A 26,601-nucleotide genomic window follows, 5' to 3' on the forward strand; every position below is an offset into this window, starting at 1 on the left:
TAACCTGACGTGACCCTGAAGCACGCTTATTTGTAATGGTGCTTTTTTTATTTGACTTTTATGAGATAAGAAACAAAAATAATTGTCTAAGTTTAAAATACATTTGTAGTTGTATCTCCAGTTTCGCTATGCTAATGCTTCAAATACTATACATTGTAATTTACCTGCTACACAATAACAAGATACTATTCATTCTATGATTTTAGGCGTTTATATTTCTAATGAGATGTTTTAATTTTTTGCATAAAAGCTTCGTTCCGGTGACTTCTTGGCATAGTTTTAGACATTAGGCTTTCAATTTATATAAGCACACATGCCCTGATACGACAGTGAGTCATGCATACGTTTGGTGAAGCAAAGTAGTTCGGTTTAAATCTGTTTAACATCCAAACAGTACGAAGCATTCATAACAGCACTAGTACTATTTCTACACAGGTACTTACATAAAACATTAATAACATTATATTTATCAATAAATTTTAAATAGCACAATCATATTCTCATTCATAAAACAGACAAGTTCGATAATCTAAAATAGATTCAACTACATTAACTGACCGGTATTCTAAACATAGTTTCTACATACATTTACTGACCACATGTTTGTCCTCACCGCGGGAAAACGACCATCTGATAAGCTCTGCATTTTAAAAGGTATTATTGCTAAAGTTGCTCGAAAAAAATAGAATCATTTTCCTAAAAGAATTAAAACGTGTAAGTTCATAAAACTTGTCTAACGTATATTATCTAATCAAAACACCGAAAAACCTTTAGACGCGATTGAAAAGAGCATTTACTGTATCTTCAAATACATGGGGTACGTCGACTGAAGTGATAAGCTGTGTATTTTGAATGGAATTATTACGTGTATGTTAATAAAAGGAAATGATATATATATGATGTATTGTATTTTCCTATCCTATCGTATGATATCTAATCAAAGCAACGAAAACCCGTTAGAAACGATTGAAATGTGGCATGCATTGTAACACTAAATACATGGGGATAGGAGATTACGACGATTGATCACTTTCTGAGCTATATCCGGTGTCCGTTCCCACACAGTGGACATAGCGACGGGAAGTTTTCAGTGTATTTAAACGTGTCAAGATTTTGTGTCATGTTGATATAGCCGATGTTCTCAACATACTAAAACTTAAGTGCAGACTGGAAGCAATACTTAAATGCATACCGTATGAGAACGGTAGTATCCCGTCTTCCACTGAGCTGGGTTCCTTTACAAACCAATAAAACGCGAACGTTTTCTCACTGCACTGTTCAATTCCACATACTCGTAGACATGAGGGAGACTAAATAATGCATTATTCAATTGGATAAGACTGCCCGAGTTGTCTGTCGCCTGATAGTAATATGTGGGGTGCATTCGATATGTAATATTACAGGTTACTTTAAACATAATTTAAGGTAATGACCTAACGTTTTCAAATAAATGTTTATCATCAAATCAAAATACAAATCGAACTTATGGCTTGCTTGACAACTACCAGATAGGGAAGTTTTATTTTCAGTTGTTTACGATCACGCGGAGTGACCGATATAAATTTGGCAATGCTTCATAACGCTTGTATAATACAGACAAAATCGGGATGGTTTTCTTGATCCCGGAAATAAGCTTCAACATGTGATCAAAATAAAGAATGGAGGTAGTGCACCACGGGTGTAAGGAGGTAGTCCACAACGCGTGAAAGGAGGTAGTCCACCACACGTGCATGAAGGTAGTGCACCACACGTGCAAGGAGGTAGTGCACTACACGTGCATGGAGGTAGTTTCTACACATGCATGGAATAAGTGCACCACACGTGCATGGAGGAGTGCACTACACGTGCATGGAGGTATGTTACTACACGTGCATGGAGGTAGTGCACCGCATGTGCATGGAGGTAGTGCACCACACGTGCATGGAGGTAGTGCACCACACGTGCATGGAAGTCGACCACCACACATGCATGAAGGTAGTCCACCACGCGAGCATGAAAGTAGGGCACCACGCCTGCATGGTGGTAGTGTACCAAGCGTGCATGGAAGTAGTTCACCACACGTGCATGGAGGTAATCAACCACACGTGCATGAAGGTAGTCCACCACGCGTGCATGAAAGTAGTCCACCAGACGTGCATGAAGGTAGTCCACCACACGTGCATGAAAGGAGTCCACCAGACGTGCATGAAGGTAGTCCACCACGCGAGCATGAAAGTAGTCCACCAGACGTGCATGAAGGTAGTCCACCACGCGAGCATGAAAGTAGTCCACCAGACGTGCATGAAGGTAGTCCACCACACATGCATGAAAAAAGTCCACCACACAAACATGGAAGTAATGCACCACGCCTGCAAGGAGGTAGTGTACCAAGCGTGCATGGAAGTAGTTCACCACACGTGCATGGAGGTAGTGCACCACACGTGCATGGAGGTAGTCAGCCACACGTGCATGAAGGTAGTTCACCAGGCGAGCATGAAAGTAGTCCAACACACGTGCATGGAGGTAGTCCACCACACGGGCATGCAAGTAGTCTACCACGCGAGCATGAAAGTAGTCCACCAAACGTGCATAGAGGTAGTGCACCACGCGAGCATGAAAATAGTCAACCGCACGTGCATGGAGGTAGTCTACCACACGAGCTTGAAAGAAGTCCACCATACGTGCATGGAGGTAGTCCAACACGCGAGCATAAAAGTGATCAACCACACGTGCATGAAGGTAGTCCACCACGCGAGCATGAAAGTAGTCAACCACACGTGCATGGAGGTAGTCCACCACACGTGCATGAATTTAGTCCACCACGCGAGCATAAAAGTAGTCAACCACACGTGCATGAAAGTATTCCACCACTAGTGCATGGTGGTAGTGCATCACACGTGCAGCAAGTAGTGCACAACACGTGGAGGTAGTGCACTTTACGTACATGGAGGTAGTCCACCACGCGAACACGGAGGTAACGCACCACACGTGCAAGGAGTTAGTGCACTACACGTGCAGGGAGTAGTGCACCATGCGTACATGCAAGTTGTTCACTACAAGTGCAAGGAGGCTGTCCACCACACAAGCATTGAGGTAGTGCAGGGAGAAGTGCACCATGCGTGCATGTAAGTTTTGCACTTCAAGTGCAAGGAGGTTGTCCACCACACGTGCATTGAGGAATGCTTAACACGTGCATGGAGGTAGGTTACTATACGTGCATGGAAGTAGTGCCCTACACTTGCATGGAGGTAGTGCAACACATGAGCATCGAGGTATTGCAACACACGTGGATGGAGGTACTGCACAACACATGGATGGAGGTAGTGCACCACACGTGCATGGAGGAGTGCACTACACGTGCATGGAGGTAGTTTCTACACATGCATGGAATTAGTGCACCACACGTGCATGGAGGAGTGCACTACACGTGCATGGAGGTAGTTTCTACACATGCATGGAATAAGTGCACCACACGTGCATGGAGGAGTGCACTACACGTGCATGGAGGTAGTTTCTACACATGCATGGAATTAGTGCACCACACGTGCATGGAGGAGTGCACTACACGTGCATGGAGGTGGGTTACTACACGTGCATGGAGATGGTTCACCGCATGTGCATGGAGGTAGTGAACCACACGTGCAGGGAGCAGTGCACAACACGTGCATAGAGGTAGTGCACTACACGTACGTGGAGTAAGTGCACTACACGGGCTTGGTGGAAGTGCACCACACATGGATGGAGGTTATGCACCACACATGCAACTTACTCATGTTTAATTGCTTATCAGTTTGTAAATTTAGATATTTAAATAATTAGATTCTCTTGTGAGTTATTGTTTTGTGAAGGTTGAAGTTACGACTTGGTTCTTTTATAGTATACACATGATCTTTGTAATATGCTATATTTTCTTCTCATATGTTTTTGTTCTTATGCAGATAGCGATACGATTTTGAATGAAAGTTGTGGAAAAATTGTTTCTCTCTGTTCTTGTGATAAAATAATGAATTAGTGAAGTTGTTTATCTAATCGGAATAGCAATAATAGGTGGTGAATATAGAACACAAAAGTTCAAACAATTTCACTTGCACTACTACAAACCCCATTTTAACAAACGGTAACAGTCAAACACAGTACACTATTCGAATAGTATACAGAACACCATTAGCACGCGTGATCGCAATGCAAAACTAGTTAACAAAAGTTAATGTTTATGTTAACGTTAAGGTTAATGTGTGAAATGCACTGTACAACCTAAAGATTCTTATATTTCGTATTTAGTTTAGCTCGATTGTACCGAAAGTTTATACAATCTCTCTCGAGTCCGTCTCCTGCACTGAAACCAGAACAGTGCGTGTTTTGAGAGGCCACGAGAAAGGACCCATGGTGAGGGTCGAACCCATAACTTCTTGTATTATTAGATCACTCCAAGTCCTATATAGTTTGACTACCTTGTGCATCAAAGCTCGCAATATTGTATGATCTGCAACTGTTTTTGATCAGCGATCAGTTTTCCATTCGAGGCACTTGTGAACCCATCGTGATATTTCATCATCGAGCGCATGCTGTAATAAAATGGGCTTCCCTCGTGAATTTCTAATCTTCAACACTGTGCAAGGATTAAACTTAAAAGTAAGGATTATTTAATATATAACTTTATTCATAACACTATTGAGGGTGTTATTTTGACTAATATATTTAACAAATTAAATTGTAAGCACTTCATTAGTATATTGTACATTTCATAATGATATAAGTTCATCAGAATATATATTCGTAAATATTAGAATGTAATGCTTTACATCTTTTCTCAATGCACATATAAATAAATGTAAGGTTTTCTTAAAATAAGTTACCATTTTGACTTTTATTGTGAGATAAATTCCCGCTGCTGAAATGGGTTTATATTGATACATGCTTAGTTTATGAGACGTATCGGTTACGAATGTTTACTTAGTACTTTTGTTGTTTCGACCATTCACAATATAACATATAAAAACATTTATTACCATGGATATTTCGTGTGTATTGCATGTGGATTAGAATCTATCATTTTGTTGTAGGATTTTTTTTATAGAAAATGTGGAAATGTTTGAATACCTGAAGCAATATTAATATGTTCAATTCTCTGGATTTTAATGCATACCATACGTTAAGTGTTACTAATCGTTATAGTCATCATGCAGTAATGTCCGTACTTGAGTCAAGCTGGGTTACATTTTAGATCGACTAAATAAAATATCATTATATCACTTAATCCGGATGTACTTTTTATGTGTTTAATTTTTTTTTAATATGATAATTTATTTTTGAGTTTTAAGTAATTTCACTTAGTAACATACATTAAGATTTCAGATGTGCACATATTTTAAATGCAACAATACATTTTTGCAATGAAAACACCTGCCTATTGAATACCTTTCCGTACTGTGTGTACTTAAAATCCTTCGTTGAATAGCTTTTCTAACCTTGAAATAATTATATTTGGAAAGAAGATCGGTGAGCGAATTTAGTAGTTTGTCGTATTACTAGTTCTCTATGTAGCGGAGTGAGCGTAGCGATCCATTAGCTGACTTTGAATACAACCTCAATGGCTGACATATTTTCAACGTCAAACTCTGACGCAGGGTTTATATATCGGATGAGTTACAGTAAGCGGACCTTTAAACACCCGCAAAAGTTGAAATTATTAATGTTCAAGCCTAGTACTTAAAAATTGCCTGTAATTTCATTGGCTGGAAGTAATAAGTAGATGACATGAAGTAACATATGTCATATCGCTACGCTCACTCTGCCCATTATTAATCATTAATCTTACTTCAGGTCAGGACATTTAGAGTATTCTGAATGATTATGTTAAAATATGATATCAATATGTATATAACGATCCTTCCATCGCAGTGTTCTTAAATAAATACATCAGATGGCAGATACTTCCTGGTTCCAATTTACTTCCCAAGTTATGTTACAGCCATGTTACAACCATGCTACAACCATGTTACAGCCATGTTACAACCATGTTACAACCATGTTACAACCATGTTACAGCCATGTTACAACCATGTTACAGCCATGTTACAACCATGTTACAACCATGCTACAACCATGCTACAACCATGTTACAACCATGCTACAACCATGTTACAGCCATGTTACAACCATGTTACAGCCATGTTACAACCATGTTACAACCATGCTACAACCATGTTACAACCATGTTACAACCATTAACAGATCATTTCTCGTCAATATCCGCGGCACAGGTGATCGTCTCACAACTTGGACATTAAAATATGACAGTTCAGTTCTTTGAAATTGTGTAAAATGTATTTAAATGGCATTTAAATTAACTACAAATAAGCGAACGACTTAGCTACAAGAAAAACATAACTTTTTATATATTCTGCTACAATTCGTGCATAATCAGACGATATGCGCAATTTCAACACTATAAATGCAAAATACGAAACAATGGTGAGATTCGAAAAGTTGACTGACATGCAACCTTAGTGCATGCATTGCAAAAAGAAGCCTCCCGCTGAAAACTTAAAGAAGCCGAACTAGCGGCCCAGATGTACGGCGGTCTAGCGGCGTGGAGTCAACGGCCTGGCAGCCTAGTCACCTAAAATTATTTTTCTATTTCAGAGCATGTTTATGTGTTTTCGTCGATTTTTTTAATTTTTATGCATGAAACATAATGTAGCGATACTCTCCCATGTTGTAAACTATGTGTTTGGGTTTCAATCGAAACAGAATCAAATCTGTCGTTTTACAGCCCCCTGATGGACAATGAGAATTTGTCTTTTCATTTCAAGCAAGCCGTTGTAAACATTTTCATTTTTTCCCTAGAAAGTCAATCAAGCGTCCCAGTAACGTGACTTCTGATTATCGCAACAGGATGTTAATTGTGTATAAAAACGTTCATTTACTTTGAAATAGAAAACAATTTTAAGGCACAAGGCCGCCAGGCGGCCAGGTTAGCCATTTTTATGCCGCTTGGCTTCTAGACCTCTAATTTTACGCCGCTAGGCCGCTATGCTTTAACTTCACGCCGCTAGGCCGCTAACTTCACTCCGCTAGGCCGCTAACTTCACGCCGGCTATGCCGCCAGGCCGCTAGGTCGCTTACTTCACGCCGGCTAGACAGCCAGGCCGCTAGGCCGCTAACTTCACGCCGGCTAGGCCGCCACTCCACGTACAGTCGAATATAGACGAACAATAACCAGTTTTCTGGATTAGGAACTATATCATAAGTAAAGTGTGAAATCGTTTCAAATAATCATAATGGAATACCGGTCAGAGCAAGTTCTATTGCGTACATAAGTCAAGCTGGGTTATTATTTAGATCGAATCAATAAAACAATTATGTATCATTTGATCCGGATTATTCACAAAATTGGGCATTTGCGAAATAATTTGTACTTTCATGTTATTTTTTTATTGGAAAGAAATAATTACTTGTTTTGAGCAATTTTAATTTTGAAACATACAATGCAAATAAAGAAGTGCCATATTTCAAATACAACAAATTATTAAATAAATGAAAAAACTGCTCTTTGAATAAGCCCGTACTGAGTGCACTAGAAACCCTCTGTTGAATGAGCTTTCTTGACCTTGAAAATAATTATATTTGGATGAATATCGGTGAGCGAATTAACAAGTTTGTCGTGATACTAGTGCTATATGATCCAAGACTATTTCATCATCTGCCAAACGTTATAATATATAGATTTTATATATCAAATGTTCTGTAGCTGCCAAATCTTATTATTAAGGTATTAAAAGGGAGTACTTTGAAATGTGGAGTGCATATAAAAAGAGGATTAATATCTTAACTTCATTATAAATTAAAGTTTCAGAAAAAATGGCGTTCCAGTTTGCCTGCATTTTGCATCTGTTACTGGCTGTTTCAATCACGTACCACGTGCGTGCGTTACCACATGACGAGCGCGACTCGGAAGAGACGCACGTGCAACATGTCGTTGATGGATTAACGTCTGTGACGAAAGAGCTGGAAACTACTGATTATGATGACGACGAGGATTTGGAAACAGATGACGAGCTAGACAAACACAACATACGCCACGATCCGCGTGGAGTTAAAAAGGATATTGCTGAGAACAATGATAATAAAAAAAGCGATGGGTCGGCAGCACGTAGCAATGCATTGCAGGAAACTGATGATAACGAAAGAGACAGTAGCGGGAGCTCTAATATTAGGGAATCAGCAGCTGAAAACAGTGGCTTCGCATGCCCGCATTGTTCAGACACCATTAAAGAGAAAACAGAGCGCATAAAGCATCACATACTTGACAGACTTGGAATGGACACGGCGCCAAAGGTGGGTGGACCCTTGCCACCTCTTCCGTTTGACTTTTACACGGAGGAAAACTATGCAATGAGTGATGAAGATTACCAAGAACCGAATGAAAACAACAACAGACCAAAGGTCCGCGAGATATTCATTACCGGAACCGACAGTAGGTGTTTTTGTAAGATTGTACAAGTATAGTTGTATCTGCCACCCGATTGCGTGCTTAAATGTAACCATACTTTAGTGGTAGTAGTAGTAGTAGTTGTAGTAGTAGTGGTAATAATAGTGGTAATAGTAATAGTAATAGTGGTAGTGGTAGTGGTAGTGGTAGTGGTAGTAGTAGTAGTAGTAGTAGTAGTAGTAGTAGAAGTAGTAGTTGGTGTTGTTGTTGTTGTTGTTGTTGTTGCTGTTGTTGTTGCTATTGTTGTTGTGTAGTAGCAGCAGCAGCAGCAGAAGCAGTAGCAGAAGCAGTAGCAGTAGCAGTAGCCGTAGCAGTAGAAGTAACAGAAACAGCAGCTACTTTTTTAACTTATTACTAGTGTAAACTCGAGATGTAAACGATGTTTTAATTTAACGGTTTGTGGTCGGTGATGTTGTACAATCAAGTATCAAAATTTGATTTAAACGACATACTTTTATAATACAACAAGCATTACTAATCCTTGATGTTGAAGGCCATTTAACGCCGTGAAGAAGTACAAGGTCATTGCGTATATAAATGCAGAATAAACAGATTATTTTGAAGAAATATGATACCATGACTAATCATAAGAACACCTATATAAAGGGGCACACTATAGGCTATACCATGACTAATCATAAGAACACCTATATAAATGGGCACTCTATAGGCTATACCATGACTAATCATAAGAACACCTATATAAAGGGGCACTCTATAGGCTATACCATGACTAATCATAGGCACTCTGTAGGTTATACCATGACTAATCATAAGAACACCTATATAAAGGGGCACACTGTAGGTTAAACCATGACTAATCATAAGAACACCTATATAAAGGGGCACACTGTAGGTTAAACCATGACCAATCATAAGAACACCTATATAAAGGGGCACTCTGTAGGTTAAACCATGACTAATCATAAGAACACCTATATAAAGGGGCACACTGTAGGTTAAACCATGACTAATCATAAGAACACCTATATAAAGGGGCACTCCATAGGTTAAACCATGACTAATCATAAGAACACCTATATAAAGGGGCACACTGTAGGTTAAACCATGACTAATCATAAGAACACCTATATAAAGGGGCACACTGTAGGTTAAACCATGACTAATCATATGAACACCTATATAAAGGGGCACACGATAGGTTATACCATGACCAATCATAAGAACACCTATATAAAGGGGCACACTATAGGTTAAACCATGACTAATCATAAGAACACAAATATAAAGGGGCACACTATAGGTTATTCCATGACTAATCATAAGAACACCTATATAAAGGGGCACACTATAGGTTATACCATGACTAATCATAAGAACACCTATATAAAGGGGCACTCTATAGGTTATACCATGACTAATCATAAGAACACCTATATAAAGGGGCACACTATAGGTTATACCATGACTAATCATAAGAACACCTATATAAAGGGGCACACTATAGGTTATACCATGACTAATCATAAGAACACCTATATAAAGGGGCACACTGTAGGTTCATGCAATATGTTGTATGTTTTTTTTATTTAAATGTAATATCATGTTTAACTCATTTGACTTTAATGATCAAAATAAAAAGGCATGCCATTTTTGTACAGATACCTAAATTAGACGATGTTTCGATACTTAATTAACTTGGGATATTGTGGCCACGTGGCCATGAATAAAAAAGGGCTAAAAAATACATCTGCACACAAATCATGATTTGTTTATCATTAAATTAAAATGTGTTAAAGTAATCAAAAATAATTAGAATATCATATTTTAAGCCAAACTTTATGCATTTGCAGATAGGCAATCATTAAGTATCCAGTTTAAATCACTATTAATAATTTCAACAATCGCGGGTGTTTAAAGTTCCGCCATCTGCCCCTCATCCGAATCACACTCAAATTTTGTGTTGATAATGGGGATGTTTTCAGTCAGTTAGGTGGCCTGAAGAAAAATCTTAATGATTAAGAAAGGCTCGGTCGCAACGCTCAATCCTCCAATTCTTTAACATTAAGACTGTATTTCATGTAATCCATCTACATGTGTATTACTAAACCATAACAGATGCACCAACATATATCGTGTCCCTTTAAGATTGCCAAGTAAAATTGCTGATTAAGTAAAACCTAAAGTAAGAGTGAAGTCAGCTATAGAAGCATGCTTCCTATTACCATACCAGGGACGTAGCTGGACCAGAATTGATGTACGGGACCAGCTTGCTAGGGGGATTTGGGCATGCTTCCCGCGAAATGTTTTAGTGCACGATTCGCTTAGGTGCTTTTTTCAATAATCTCGGATTAAAAACACCACACACACAAGCACGCACGCACACACGTACGCGTGCAATAATTATTAAAAAGAACTGGCTAATAGTCTTACCTGATACAGATAAACCCTACCCTTTCATTTTCAAACGCATTACTTTTTTTAATTTTTAAAACAATATTTTTGAAATATCATGTGCAGGCCAGAGCCTATAACGCTTAAGTTGAGCTACGCCTCTGCATACACATGCACGACTCATGCTAACATGATTGCAATCTGAAGGAGGGTCATGAACTGAATGGAACGATGAATTACGAGGTTTAGAATCGGTAACGAATTTCATTTTTGAAGCATGTCGATTTATGCTTGAAGTGATTTTTATTTTAACAGTGACGAGTGAGTTAAGCTTGCTTAGAGTACAATCATAGCGTCTCGTCTATACAAATGCGAAGTGTGACTGCTAAATACACATTTGTTTAATTTCATATATAACCATACATTACTTATTATCACACAAATGAGATCTTCTATGTTTACAGTGTCTTTGGCTCTTTATGCAAGCATGTATGAAATGATTTCTTACTAACATTGTGCGTGTGTTCATGATATCGTTGCTGCTGGTGATTTTGGTTATGTCACCTTTTCTTGTATTGTAGATAGTCTTCCTTGATGTATGTATAAGCTAGCACCGTTTTTAAGTAGAAAGTTGCATCGTACGATCTAGGTTGTTCAAAGTAGTATTAGATATCCTCATATTTATCTGTTGAAAGTGACCACGGTAAACCGGGCTAGTTTAGAATTACGTTTACTAATGTCAACGCGTTGACTCGGCTCATAGGCAGTAGTAGTTTCTTCGTCGGCGTCGTTGTCGTCGTTTAATAGCATTTGCATTAAAGGGACCCGTTCGTGTTTTATTGGATCAGACATCTTCTTTTTATTTCTTGTGAAAAATGAAAAAAGTGAAAACAGCTCAAATAAAAGCTCTATTGTTAACGTATAAACAATAGATATAACTCGTAAATTGTACATGCTTTCTCTGCTTCGTCGAAAGGCTTTAGTAACGCTTTAGAAAATTAAATGATTTTAGACATTTTGCGTGTGTTTATAATTTATAATTATATGTAAAATAATTTATTTTAAAAAACCCTGGAACAAAATTGTCTCAAATAAAACATCTGAAACTTTTAAGGACATGGGTACTCCATATTCATGTTATTTTTACAAGCGTAACTACGTGTAGCCTATCTTCTTAAAATATGTCGAGTCACCTCCCTTGGTCGACTGAGACAATTTAATTTGTATGAATTATCAATGAATTATCCTTGAATATAAAACTCGTTTCCATTATTTTAGTCACGGATAAGTGTTACCAGCAGAAGGGCACTGGTTGCTATAGTTTCAACGTCAGTGCTGACGTCATCGATCCCGCCCGTGTGCAGAAGATAGAATTATGGGTGTATAAGCAGTCGGATCCTAATGACCATTTCCAGCAGGTATGTCAGTGGTCGACATTTTACGAGTTTGTTTGTGGCATTTTTGAGTTCTACAATTTTTTTATTATAAAAAGAAACGCACACAAGAAAAACGTATTTTCGAAAAGATCTGATTTGATCGAAGGCGAAACGATTCAAGAGAATCCCTGTGCCAAAGGTGGTACATCACATGACCGGAAGATACACTTTACTATCTATTTTCGAGATAGCGCCTATGTGCATACACTTGGAAAACAATGCCTCTTTTGCCGTTTTGTTTTCGATTTTGAATAGAATATAGTTTCTGCACTTAGACCATTTCATATTAGTTAGTAGTAAGAATGGTATACGTTTTATCTCCCTTATTTGAAGTCGAGGTTGAAGTTTACCGCGAAAAAAAACTGATGCCAAAAAAACCACAAATGTTCTAAAAGCGTATCACCATTACAATCCCATTTAGCGTGTATCGTGAAATATGAGTACATCTGATTTTGACGCAAAAGGGGAGAGAAATTCATAATCTGATTTTGTTTTATATTCGCAAGAGTCGTTAATCTTCATTCTATAAACACAGCATAAATACGACTTCTACTTTCGTTTGTCAATATTTTGCGTTTTGATAGAAATGTATGGTTTTTCCAGTAAATTCAATCAAAATTTGTTACATAATATTTGCCAAACTTTGTAAAAAACTATTAAAGCATTCTTATATAAAAGAAACTCATAACATTTAACTTTTGAAAAATATTCGTCTCATCGGCCTTTAAATCAACTATTGCCTTGTTCTGTTTCATTAGATCAGTTTAGATATCTACTTTTCTAGCAATTCACGATGGTAGCCTTCAGTGTGAGATAAATTGCCCAAGATTTGAATATGAAAGAGACCTTTATTTGTATAGTCCTATAATTTTAGACGTTCATGGTGTCTGAGCTGGCGCCGACGGTGCGGGACGGAAGTCCGATGTTGCGTATCCGGAACATAGTCAAGCGACAGGAAACGCGGATGAAGTACGGCTGGATGCGCGTCTACGTGATGCGCGCCGTCATTCGCTGGCTGTCCAAGCCGCACCGGAATCACGGGCTGGCCATCGTGTGTAAAACCTGCCAGCGGCGGAACCATAGGACCATATACGGGGACAAAGAAGGTATTGGAGATAGAAATTGAAGCTGCACTCTCATGGATTGACCGTTTTGACAACTTTTTTGTCTTGGAATGAGCAGTTTTTGTGTACATGTTTTGAAACCAATGATACAAGACTGCTGATAAAAAAATCAGACTGCAGTATGTTCATATTTCCGTTCGAAAACTGGTGTTTAATGGCTAGAAGCGTTATTAACGCTGTAAGAAAATATGTCGGCAGTTTTACAAACAAATTGGGATCTGTTCTATTGTGAGCTATCTTGATATATATGCCCGAATTAAAGGCATTCCAAAATCATCTGATTTTGAGACAAAAACTAAACAAATGTTAAAACTGTCAATCTGTAAGAGTGCAACTCCAATTTGGAGACAGCAATAAGTCAAATGTTTCGTACATGTTGTGGCAAGACCATATCAAAGTACATACACCAAAGACGATTTGAATATCATGACTATCTCTGGGAATGGGTCAACAACCCTAAGGTCCAAACAACAGGATTTATTTAAAGTGTATTAAGATCACATGTCACTTCACATGTTGTATAAGTATGAAATCAAGAAATGTAACAAGTCACATAATTGATCAAGACATAATATAAACTGGTCGCACTTGTCGTTAATGTTTCGGTTTCTCCGTTCCTTTTTGGGGGGACTGTAGTCATCGTAGTCCTCAGTGTTGATAATGTAATCATATTTTATTGCATGAACATACATTTACACAATCTATGATAAAGACAACAACAGAGAAACACGAACATTATGAATACATGGGATATTAACCTTGAACATTTCGATTACAGTGCACAACATATTATTCCCGGGAATAATCTCAATACCATGGAAATATTTCTATCTTCCTCTGCAGGCAACATGACAAAGTACGGCGTCATATTGCAAACTCTGCAGATCGTTCAGTACTTTAGTGTTAATCATAGAGGGTGTCTCTTCTAAATTCTTAAAATGTAGTTTTATAAGTATATTGATATTGTGCTGCATTCGTCTTTTAAATAATAATTCAACTGATGTACTTTAGTCAAGAGTTTAATATTAAGCAGTAACGTGACATAAAATTAGCTTACTGAATGATCATTGTAGTATGTTTCCGAGTTCTCTCTCCATTTACAAAACAATAAACACTGCCGCCAAGTTTCGCTGAAGCAATTAAGCCAGTCATAAACATACCAGCACAATGGAAACCATTCTAAATATATTTTATTTACAAGCCATTCATGCCTTCCCGACAACAGCAAAAAACAAAGAGTCAGGTTAATTTTTGCTAACATTCTTATAATGATTCAGTCTGGCCGATGACCTGACATTCGAGCTTATAAATATTAAGAGGCATTGTTTTTTTTTCTTTTTTAACTTCTGATTTTGCCTATGTGTAGGTTTGTTGCCCATCCTGGTATTCTACATGAACGACAAGACGAGCAGCAGACGACAGCGGCGCTCTGTTGCGTGTAGGGAGGGTGGGGACCAGTGTTGTCACAAGGAAACGCTAGAGATCAACTTCCGGGACATCGGCTGGGATTACATAATGGCACCGCCAAAGATACGGCCTAACTTCTGTACAGGATCGTGTAACGGTAGGTCAATTGTCTACTGCGTTGATAGTCTACATTAGGGGCCAGTTGCTCAAATCCTCTGTTAAATATAACGCTACGTTACCTTACAGTCCGTTTAATCCATAACGGTGCGTTACTTAACACTTTGTTAAATTGGAGTTGCTTAATGCAATTTAACACTGACGTAAACTAACGGCAGCGTTAAATGCCTACTTCCTGTCCCATAATGCATCATTCAATCCAAAAAATCCCATTCTAAAATGGTGGACTACCAGATTTCTTCAAAATCTGAAAAAAATATCATTCTTTTTAAAGAAATGAATTGGGAAAATGTATCGATAAATATAAGAAATTGAGAAAAATGAAAGTTAAAAGAAGAAAAAAATCAAACGACGAAGTAATAAGTAGAAACATTATTACGAAAGAAGATATATATATTTTTTATTTTTATTTTTTACGGACCGTTAGCTGTTTAACGGTCTGTTAAGCCTAACGGAGGCTTTGAGCAACCGGCCCCTGGTGCCTTGCTATGTGTGATGAATCAAAATAAGGACGGTATTTTTAAATAACATATCCTTAAAGGGGCTGTCTCACATATGATAAAATAGCGAAAAAAAGAAAATTATCGAAAACTGACATAAACTTGGCATCGATGTGTACAATGCATTGAAACTTACTAACCGAAGTACCACATAGTTTACAATTTATTTAAGTTATTTCGTATTTTTCGATTAAAAAAAAATACTGGGTATGTCTACCAGGTAGAATTAATTCCTTATGCGTGATTGGCTAGTCGGTGTTATCACGTGATATTACCGAGGTAGGTATATAGCTTAATTATGTCAATCGATTAAAATCAGCCTTTATAGCGCAGTGAGTAAGACGCTGGACTATAATTTTGGCGACGCTGGTTCGAACCCGGTCTCGAGCACAATTTTTTTTTCATTTTGGTACTTTTTTACAATTATGATATCAAAGCGTAACACATTCTATTAGATAATTGTCCTGAGATTCGTTACAGAAAAAAACTTTTTTTGGTGCCAATCTGTGACACAGTCCCTTTAATAACATAGCGTTATGTTCAAAATACTTGCAACAGAAAGGTTGAAGCTTCCATGTACCTTTTAATTGAATATACACAGCCATTTAACTCTCCGACATATCTTTTTAGGAGTTCACACCGGATTTTACAACCACACTCGGCTTATCCAGACCGTTAAGCAGACGACATCCCTGAGTCACTTGCCAGTCACGAGCTGTTGTTCGCCAGTCTCGTTCCGGCAACCAACCAGCTTGCTGTATCGTGATCACGAGGGTGTAATAAGGAAAGTTGACGTACCAAACCTGTTGGTTAGTGACTGTGGATGCACTTAGAATCGCATGCACATTCAACGACATCCGTGTTTGTTTGAGAGACTTCATTGAAAGAATTGTTTTGTTTACTGTCGATTATGTATGCCTGTTGATTTGAATGTGGACATCTTAACCGCATTTTTGTTGCATCATTTTTCTTCCATATTCGGTTGAAATAGTAAGATTGTTAATAAAATATAAATGTTATGGTTGTTGTGACACGAAATTAGCTGCTTTTCTTAATGCGTGTTTTTATTCATAATCAAAATCCCTATGTGAATATAGTTTGAGAGTATAATATATGAAACACGTTTATATTTCTGTTTTTGCACTCAAGTTCGTGCTGTACAGATTTAATGTCTTTTGTGAGGATGGCAGCAATTTTATTTGATAAAGCTGCATACTGTTGAGGTTTAACAATGATTTATCTTATTTTATTTTATTTTTTCCTTGTGCATTTTATATGATGTTTATGTTTTGTGTATTATTTGAAATGTTCTTTACTATGCCATTTATACTGACAAAGGGCACACTTTCAATGCAAATTTTACCTTTTTACACAGCAGTTATGCTTGTAGAAAATATATTTTATACAAACAAACTAGATATTGTAAATATAATAGCATTATAAGTGTTTTGTTTTCAATCATTATGTAGACCCCTTATTTAGCTAGCTATCGTCAATAGAAAAGTTACCATATATTGAAGCGTAAACCGAAAGCAGGGCGGAGGGGCAAGCGGATGTCGTTAACAATCTTACGTTTTAAGTTTTATTCCATCAATTCAAAGGTTTTTATTCATTTGTTATGAAACTTGATCAGAATAATTGTTTGTATGTTGTCTTAAACAAATATGAATATAGGTCACCTGAGGCCAAAATTATGTCAAATCTTAGAAGGAAAAAATCCCCATCATATTTTCCAGTAGTTTTTATCTAATTCTCATGAAGCTTGTTCAGCATATTTGTCTGCATCTGGTCTTGAACAATTATTAACATGGGTCATCTCAGGTCAAAAACTTGGTCACTAGGTCAAATCTTAGATAGAAAAAAATCCCGGTTTTTTAACCAATATGTATTATCAAATTGTCACATAACGTATGGAACCTTGTCTGATTAACAATTATAAATATTGTTCAACCCTGACCAAAATCTAAATCACTAGGTAAAACACAAATCCCAATGAACAGTTTATTTATTTCCTCCATAAGTTCATTTTTTTATCCTTCCTTCATAAATGGTAGTTAAAAGAAATGTTTCAATGTGAGGGCGACATTTTCCTGTAAAGAACATGCACTAGTCACCATACCTGCATTGCCGAACACAGAAGATAACAAGAGAGTTCTCTCCGAAACAATTTCATAGGTATTCGAGCGTATTTGACAGGTCGCCAAAGCTCAGAAGATTTTTTTTATCTGCCAACTTACCATACATCCTATTGAAAAAACAATTCCAGTGTAAAAATGAAAAATCCGCAGCATATATTGCCAGGGGCGTAGCTAGGTCTTAAATACTTGTAGGCCCGATGGTTCTATGTGAGTTTTGGTACTTTTATATGTGCATTACACACCCTTAATTATATTTGCAATGATTACAATAAAATCAAGCAATACATCCTGCACGTAGTTTTAATAAACACCAACATTTGGTTAAAATAAAACAAACTTTTGAGTTGTACAAAGTGTTTGAACTGCTATTAGTTTTTATTGCAACTTTGGGTTATTTAATAATTTTGTCATGTTTCAAAAAAGTTGTAGGCCCAGGCCTACAATGCCTATATGTAGCTACGTCACTGATTTCATAAATTTGATACGGGGGATCGTGGCTTAAACTACGCCATCATCATATCAAGATATGTTCAAAGCAGTGCAACTCATATACATGTACGCGTAGCATGTCGATCAATTAAACCTACTGTCTGTAGCGATTTGGCGTATACGTCAACGTAGCACGTGGAACGAACTAGTGAAAATGAAGGCACATGCCACTACATCCGTCCGTACATGTGAACTTTGCATTGGTTTTACTTCAATCGATCATTTAAAACGTTTCCAAAATAACAGTCGCTTGAACGGCGCGGTGAAAAGTGTTGAAAGTAACTGTTCGAAGTCATTGTAACGGTGATACAATTTAACCGTCTCTTTGATGACACAAAGTGAGTACCTGGAACACTCATGAAGGCAGGTTCGGTTCTGGTAAAACTTGTTCAACCGCTCTTTGAGGTGAAAGCGGCTCAACGCTCAAACTCAATCGCTGAAGCAACAACAGTACAACATTTTCATTCTCGGGTATTCCACGAACAATAACTAATCAAAAATTCCGTCTTGAGCGAGACAGATCTATATCCATAGATAGTTCGGATGACTACCGTAAGTTTTTTTTTAAAGCGCACATGTAGTGAACTTTTTACTACCTATTATAGTATAACGGATGTGAGGGTACTTCAAAAAGTTATGTTAAAGCTATTTTTTATATCGGATTTCGGAAAAACGCTTAATTTTAAACAGAAATCCGGAATTCTATTTAGTTTAAATTATGCATCATACGTCCGAATATTGCTTGATTTTCTATTCATGTAATAGTTAGATGACATGAAGTAAAATATAAATGATAAAGAAAAGGCGAAGCAAGCTTTGCGAACGAGCTCCTCTTAATCCTGAAGACCATTCAACACCCGTCAAAGTTTAAATTTATAATTACGCGGACCTTCATAATTATAATCCAATAAGGCTACATACAATTATAGCTTCATCAAAGTAAATTTATGATTCTGTGTACATTGGCATATATTGTACGTTTATACTGATATAGTGGGTGGCGGAGGATTCTCCTCGTGGCGGATTGTCCACCCAGATATGTATTCTGGGAAATTTTATTGTACACATGCTATTGACTCATGTTTTATTTTACGATATTTCGTAAAAACACTTTTATGGCATTAACAAATGCCCTATTTTCATTCAAAGCTCGTGTTACGTTTTCCCTTCATCCATACGAACTTGACTTAGTACCTTGACGTTGGACAATACATAAATACTGATATAGTGATACATTGTATATGCTATGATTCACATGATATTACAACATGGCATAACTTTTTTGATTACCCTTTTAGAACAAGTCTCATTGCATGCATTAAGAATGATGAGCATGACACTCAGTGCCGTAGCTTTGCCTATTAAAAAGTATAGGCCCACTTGGTAGGGGGGGGGGACCTCCCCCGGGATTTTTTACTCCAGATCGAATATGGTGCGTTTTAGCTCATATTTTGAGTTTTATATTGCACTTCACTAAACTTTATTGTTGTCTTGCTTGTGATGTACAATAACAGAACAGAAATACAAAACTTATTAGAAAAAATATGCTTAGTTTACCTGTAGTGTTAACTTGAATGTTAATTAAGCTGTCACCCCCTTACCTTTCAGTTATTATTGCAGAATTGGACGTTTTGTATTTTTCATTTTTGGAAACGAAGTGTAGGCCCGGGCCTACCGTGCCTTTTGGAGCTACGCCGATGATTGCGGCATTCAGCATTGTCCCTTCTTGTCAAGTCAGACAAGTATGTTTAACTAGTTTTAGACATAAAAAGCCGGTGTATTTAGTCATACCAGGGTTCTGTCTCTTGAGTTATGTGTGTAATAATTCTTACAGGTTTTCCTTCTTCGTCCTTATATTTTCAAAGCCTGGGTTATACTCTAGCAGGTACATTTCACACCCTTCCGTTACCATGCGGACCTCTTCCACATTCACAACGACAGCCCCACGCTATGTGCCTTATTCTTCTCACATCTATTCCTGATATTTGGTGTAGTTGATGCAGATATCTCAATATCTCAATTCCTGTAAAAAAAAAAAAACTCGCGTACATGAAGCTTCTTTAGTTTTTTTTTGCTTATGGGCTGACCCAGTCTGGTAAAACTTTTCTCATACTAATAAATGCTCACCCGTCGTCATTTCTGGTTCTTATCAAACAATATCCTAAGTAACTCGCCTATTTCAATTTGAGGGCGACATTTTCCTATAATAGAACATGTCACCATACCTGCATCGCCGAGTACAGAAGATAAGAAGAGTTCTCTAAGAAACAATTTAATACCGTATTCACAGAAGAAATTTTATCTGGAAACGCAGTGTCTTCAACACTTCAACAACCGAAGACCAAAATGGCAAACACAACAAATTTGAAGTTAATTGTCGTTTTTAGCTTTTTTATTTGGAGGAAAGATCTTGAGTTGAGATGTGTCAGCAGTGTACATGTCAGCCATGTCAGCCAAAGAGCTCATCATCAAAACCTAATCGTTTTGAATAGCAAGGAAGCAATCCTTAGTACAACAATATAGCTCTAATCGACATGTTATTATGTCTAAATTGCATGTAATTATGTCTAAATGAAACGTTAGTATGTCTTACTAGCATCTGATCGTGGCTAACCGACATGATTTTACGTCTAACTGATATGTCATTATGTCAGACCAATATGTAATAATGTCTAACCGACATGTTATTATGTCTAACTGACACGTTAAATTTCAGACCGACATGTTAGTGTGTCTCAGTGACAAGTTATCATGTCTATCCGGCATGCCATTATGCCTAACAGACATATCATTATGAGTAAATGTAATTGTATATGTATAACAAAACTATTATAATGTCTAAATGATATGTTATTATGTCTAACAGATACGTCATTATGAATAAACAAAATATAACTTGTTCTAACGGAAATATTATTATGTCTAAATGATATGTTATTATGTCTAACTAGCATGTTATTGTGACCAACAGACATGTGATTTGTCTAAATGAAATGTGTTGATGTGTTACTAGCATGCTATCATGTCTAACTGGCATGTTATTACAAATGTATGTCTAACCGACATGTTATTACAAATGTATGTCTAACTGGCATGTTATTACAAATGTATGACTAACTGACATGTTATTACAAATGTATGACTAACTGACATGTTATTACAAATGTATGACTAACTGACATGTTATTACAAATGTATGACTAACTGACATGTTATTACAAATGTATGACTAACTGACATGTTATTACAAATGTATGACTAACTGGCATGTTATTACAAATGAATGACTTACTGGCATGTTATTACAAATGTATGTCTAACTGGCATGTTATTACAAATGTATGTCTAACTGGCATGTTATTACAAATGTATGACTAACCGACATGTTATTACAAATGTATGTCTAACTGACATGTTATTACAAATGTATGACTAACTGACATGTTATTACAAATGTATGTCTAACTGGCATGTTATTACAAATGTATGACTAACTGACATGTCATTCTGTCAGACATAATTGATATTGTGTCTTAATGACATGTCACTTTGTCTTAGTGATGTTGTTATGTCAAACTGACATGTTATAATGTCTAACTGACATGATGTTATAATGTCTAACTGACATGTTACAATGTCTTACTGGCATGTTACAATGTCTTACTGACATGTTACAATGTCTAACTGACATGTTACAATGTCTTACTAACATGTTACAATGTCTAACTGACATGTTACAATGTCTTACTGACATGTTACAATGTCTAACTGACATGTTACAATGTCTTACTGACATGTTACAATGTCTAACTGACATGTTACAATGTCTTACTGACATGTTACAATGTCTTACTGACATGTTACAATGTCTTACTGACATTTTACAATGTCTAACTGACATGTTACAATGTCTAAATGACATGTTACAATGTCTAACTGACATGTTACAATGTCTTACTGACATGTTACAATGTCTAACTGACATGTTACAATGTCTTACTGACATGTTACAATGTCTTACTGACATGTTACAATGTCTTACTGACATGTTACAATGTCTAACTGACATGTTACAATGTCTTACTGACATGTTACAATGTCATGTTACAATGTCTTACTGACATGTTACAATGTCTTACTGACATGTTACAATGTCTTACTGACATGTTACAATGTCTAACTGACATGTTACAATGTCTAACTGGCATGTTACAATGTCTAACTGACATGTTACAATGTCTTACTGGCATGTTACAATGTCTTACTGGCATGTTACAATGTCTTACTGGCATGTTACAATGTCTTACTGGCATGTTACAATGTCTTACTGACATGTTACAATGTCTTACTGACATGTTACAATGTCTAACTGACATGTTACAATGTCTTACTGACATGTTACAATGTCTAACTGACATGTTACAATGTCTAAATGACATGTTACAATGTCTTACTGACATGTTACAATGTCTTAATGACATGTTATAATGTCTAACTGACATGTTACAATGTCTAACTGACATGTTACAATGTCTTACTGACATGTTATCATATCTATTTGGCATGTAATTATATCAGATAGACATGCAATTGTGTCTTACTGACATGTTATTTTGTCAAACTGACAGGTTATTATGACTATCAGACATGTTTTAATGTCAAACCGACATGTTCTTGTGTCTAACTGATGTGTTATTATATGAAAGAGACATGTCCAACTGACATGTAATTTATGTCAGAATGACGTGTTATTCTGTCTATCTGACATGTTTTTCTGTCTGACCGAAACGTTATTATGTCTAAGTGACTTGTTTTTATGTCAAACTGATGTCTAACCGACGGTTTTTCTATTTTTTTCTATGTCGGTTAGACATAAATTGCTATTTGAGGATCATTTGAGTATCTGTCAGAGTTCATTAAAACAAAAGTTGGTACAATTATGAACATGATAAGAAAAAAATAGATGTACCTTTAAGAAAACTTGAGGGAACTATGTTGTACGGCAACCTATTGAGGTCATTGCGATCCCATCCCTTGAAAATGTTTTAAAAAACCTGCGAAAATGTGTTTGCTTTAATGTTGTTGTTTTTATTTTGTACAGTACTTAATATGGTGAAACTGCAGAAACTCAATAAAAAAGGATGCGCCGATACAACAATAAATATCTTTGTATTTTTCTCCAGACAGACTTTTAAAAAAAGATGCACCGAAATAAATGTCATATATCGCATGTACGTGAAGTTAGCGGCCTAGCGGCCTAGCGGCCTAGCGGCGTGAAGTTAGCGGCCTAGCGGCCTAGCGGCGTGAAGTTAGCGGCCTAGCGGCCTAGCGGCCTAGCGGCGTGAAGTTAGCGGCCTAGCGGCCTAGCGGCCTAGCGGCGTGAAGTTAGCGGCCTAGCGGCCTAGCGGCCTAGCGGCCTAGCGGCCTAATATAGTATCTTATTTCAAAGTAGGAATATATGCTTTTTCTTATAAACAATGATAAATTAAATGTTTTTGTGCACGAAATATCAATTTTAAGCGATTTTCAACAATTTTTTCAAAAAAGTTTATCAAACATTTTTCTATTTTATAGCATGCAAACATGTCTGCTCTGCTAACAAACTGATATATTTGCTGTTTATATGCACCAATCATCACTCTGAAACGATTTTCAACATTTTTTTCAAAGAAGTCGATCAAGCGATCTAGCGGCCTAGCGGCCTAGCGGCGTGAAGTTAGCGGCCTAGCGGCCTAGCGGCCTAATATGGTATCTTATTTCAAAGAAGGAATATATGCTTTTTCTTCTAAACAATGATAAATTAAATGTTTTTGTGCACGAAATATCAATTTCAAGCGATTTTTAACAATTTTTTCAAAAAAGTTTATCAAACATTTTTCTATTTTATAGCATGCAAACATGTCTGCTCTGCTAACAAACTGATATATTTGCTGTTTATATGCACCAATCATCACTCTGAAACGATTTTCAACATTTTTTTCAAAGAAGTCGATCAAGCGATCTAGCGGCCTAGCGGCGTGAAGTTAGCGGCCTAGCGGCCTAGCGGCCTAATATGGTATCTTATTTCATAGTAGGAATATATGCTTTTTCTTCTAAACAATGATAAATTAAATGTTTTTGTGCACGAAATATCAATTTCAAGCGATTTTCAACAATTTTTTCAAAAAAGTTTATCAAACATTTTTCTATTTTATAGCATGCAAACATGTCTGCTCTGCTAACAAACTGATATATTTGCTGTTTATATGCACCAATCATCACTCTGAAACGATTTTCAACATTTTTTTCAAAGAAGTCGATCTAGCGATCTAGCGGCCTAGCGGCGTGAAGTTAGCGGCCTAGCGGCCTAATATGGTATCTTATTTCAAAGTAGGAATATATGCCTTTTCTTCTTAAACAATGATATATGAACTGTTTTTGTGCACAAAATATAAATTTGAAGCGATTTTCAACATTTTTTTGAAAGAAGTCGATCTAGCTGCCTAGCGGCGTGAAGTTAGCCGCCTAGCGGCCTAATATGGTATCTTATTTCAAAGTACGAATACATGCCTTTTCTTCTTAAACAATGATATATTAACTGTTTTAGGTCACAAAATATAAAATTGAAGCGATTTACAACATTTTTTTTTAAAGGCGGCCAAGGATTCCAGCGGCGTTAAGCTAGACTTTATTGTGTTTTTTTGACAGCATCAAGACCATTTTGTCCGTCATTTTACGTGTTTGGTCAATTACTTCCATTATTTATTGACCGATTTTCTAAGTAATTTGCGTAATTAGTTTACATAAGTGTTAACCACATCAATGGCGTATGGTGTAAGATCAGGTCAGGTCCATATCCCAAAAGACAATAGCACATTGTCCTTTGAACTATGTTGATCTTGACTATATAAATATAGCGTACCTAAACAGACAAGGTCACAGTGTACTTTTTAAGTTTTTATTTCCACTACGTAAGTATGGTTATGTGGGTTTTGTGTCCTGACTGTGTCGCTTTCAATCATGATCTGATTATGAAATGACTTGGCACAAATGTATCAGCCATTCCTGTTTATATTTTTTTATACATCCTTTTTAGATGTATGCACCGTTATTCTTCAGAGTGTTGTCTGCCGGATTTGACTGACTGCTTTTAAGTAGTTAAATGCTATCTTAATAAGATAGGTACTGTGCTACCACAGTGATAAAATAAGCTTCATCTCCAAAGGCAAGGTCACATTTACGCGAAAAATAGTTCAAATGTCAATACCTTTTTAGATCATAACTTCATGGTGATGTAACCCATTTGAAAATGCATTTTACACTTAAAAATTAAAGTCATCTAATAGTTTATGAGTGCACTTTCTCACCTCAGTACTATATGTTATATATACGGTAATTATACTTTAACACCTTGATCGAAAGTTTTGAATAGATAAAGACACTTTTAACACAGCATAATTTGAAACAATCTCTGAAGAATAACGGTGCATACATCTAAAAAGGATGTATAAAAAAATATAAACAGGAATGGCTGATACATTTGTGCCAAGTCATTTCATAATCAGATCATGATTGAAAGCGACACAGTCAGGACACAAAACCCACATAACCATACTTACGTAGTGGAAATAAAAACTTAAAAAGTACACTGTGACCTTGTCTGTTTAGGTACGCTATATTTATATAGTCAAGATCAACATAGTTCAAAGGACAATGTGCTATTGTCTTTTGGGATATGGACCTGACCTGATCTTACACCATACGCCATTGATGTGGTTAACACTTATGTAAACTAATTACGCAAATTACTTAGAAAATCGGTCAATAAATAATGGAAGTAATTGACCAAACACGTAAAATGACGGACAAAATGGTCTTGATGCTGTCAAAAAAACACAATAAAGTCTAGCTTAACGCCGCTGGAATCCTTGGCCGCCTTTAAAAAAAAATGTTGTAAATCGCTTCAATTTTATATTTTGTGACCTAAAACAGTTAATATATCATTGTTTAAGAAGAAAAGGCATGTATTCGTACTTTGAAATAAGATACCATATTAGGCCGCTAGGCGGCTAACTTCACGCCGCTAGGCAGCTAGATCGACTTCTTTCAAAAAAATGTTGAAAATCGCTTCAAATTTATATTTTGTGCACAAAAACAGTTCATATATCATTGTTTAAGAAGAAAAGGCATATATTCGTGCTTTGAAATAAGATACCATATTAGGCCGCTAGGCCGCTAACTTCACGCCGCTAGCCGCTAGATCGCTAGATCGACTTCTTTGAAAAAAATGTTGTAAATCGTTTCAGAGTGATGATTGGTGCATATAAACAGCAAATATATCAGTTTGTTAGCAGAGCAGACATGTTTGCATGCTATAAAATAGAAAAATGTTTGATAAACTTTTTTGAAAAAATTGTTGAAAATCGCTTGAAATTGATATTTCGTGCACAAAAACATTTAATTTATCATTGTATAGAAGAAAAAGCATATATTCCTACTTTGAAATAAGATACCATATTAGGC

The 26,601-nt window shown here is 36.6% G+C and overlaps 2 protein-coding genes across 5 annotated transcripts; both read left to right on the plus strand.

Moving 5' to 3' along the window:
• Positions 1 to 1,730: 1,730 nt before the first annotated feature.
• Positions 1,731 to 2,909, plus strand: LOC128215119 (uncharacterized). Its single transcript, XM_052921839.1, has one exon. The coding sequence runs from the start codon at positions 1,731 to 1,733 to the stop codon at positions 2,907 to 2,909; it is 1,179 nt and encodes a 392-aa protein (XP_052777799.1).
• Positions 2,910 to 4,507: 1,598 nt separating this feature from the next.
• Positions 4,508 to 16,909, plus strand: LOC128214468 (growth/differentiation factor 8-like). 4 transcript variants are annotated; one of them, XM_052920957.1, is made up of 6 exons: positions 4,508 to 4,611; positions 7,832 to 8,458; positions 12,107 to 12,246; positions 13,139 to 13,370; positions 14,755 to 14,952; positions 16,103 to 16,909. In XM_052920957.1, the coding sequence occupies exons 2-6, from the start codon at positions 7,843 to 7,845 to the stop codon at positions 16,303 to 16,305; spliced, it is 1,389 nt and encodes a 462-aa protein (XP_052776917.1). In that variant the 5' UTR covers positions 4,508 to 4,611; positions 7,832 to 7,842; the 3' UTR covers positions 16,306 to 16,909. The 4 variants fall into 4 exon arrangements, with proteins under 4 accessions (XP_052776917.1, XP_052776918.1, XP_052776915.1 ...); XM_052920958.1 differs by lacking the exon at positions 4,508 to 4,611 and adding an exon at positions 15,693 to 15,751 and having other exon boundaries at positions 7,653 to 8,458; positions 16,103 to 16,235; XM_052920956.1 differs by lacking the exon at positions 4,508 to 4,611 and adding an exon at positions 7,668 to 7,753.
• The last annotated feature ends 9,692 nt before the right edge of the window (positions 16,910 to 26,601 follow it).

The sequence above is a fragment of the Mya arenaria genome, chromosome 13 (assembly GCF_026914265.1).
Source record: "Mya arenaria isolate MELC-2E11 chromosome 13, ASM2691426v1".
Taxonomy (NCBI): domain Eukaryota; kingdom Metazoa; phylum Mollusca; class Bivalvia; order Myida; family Myidae; genus Mya; species Mya arenaria.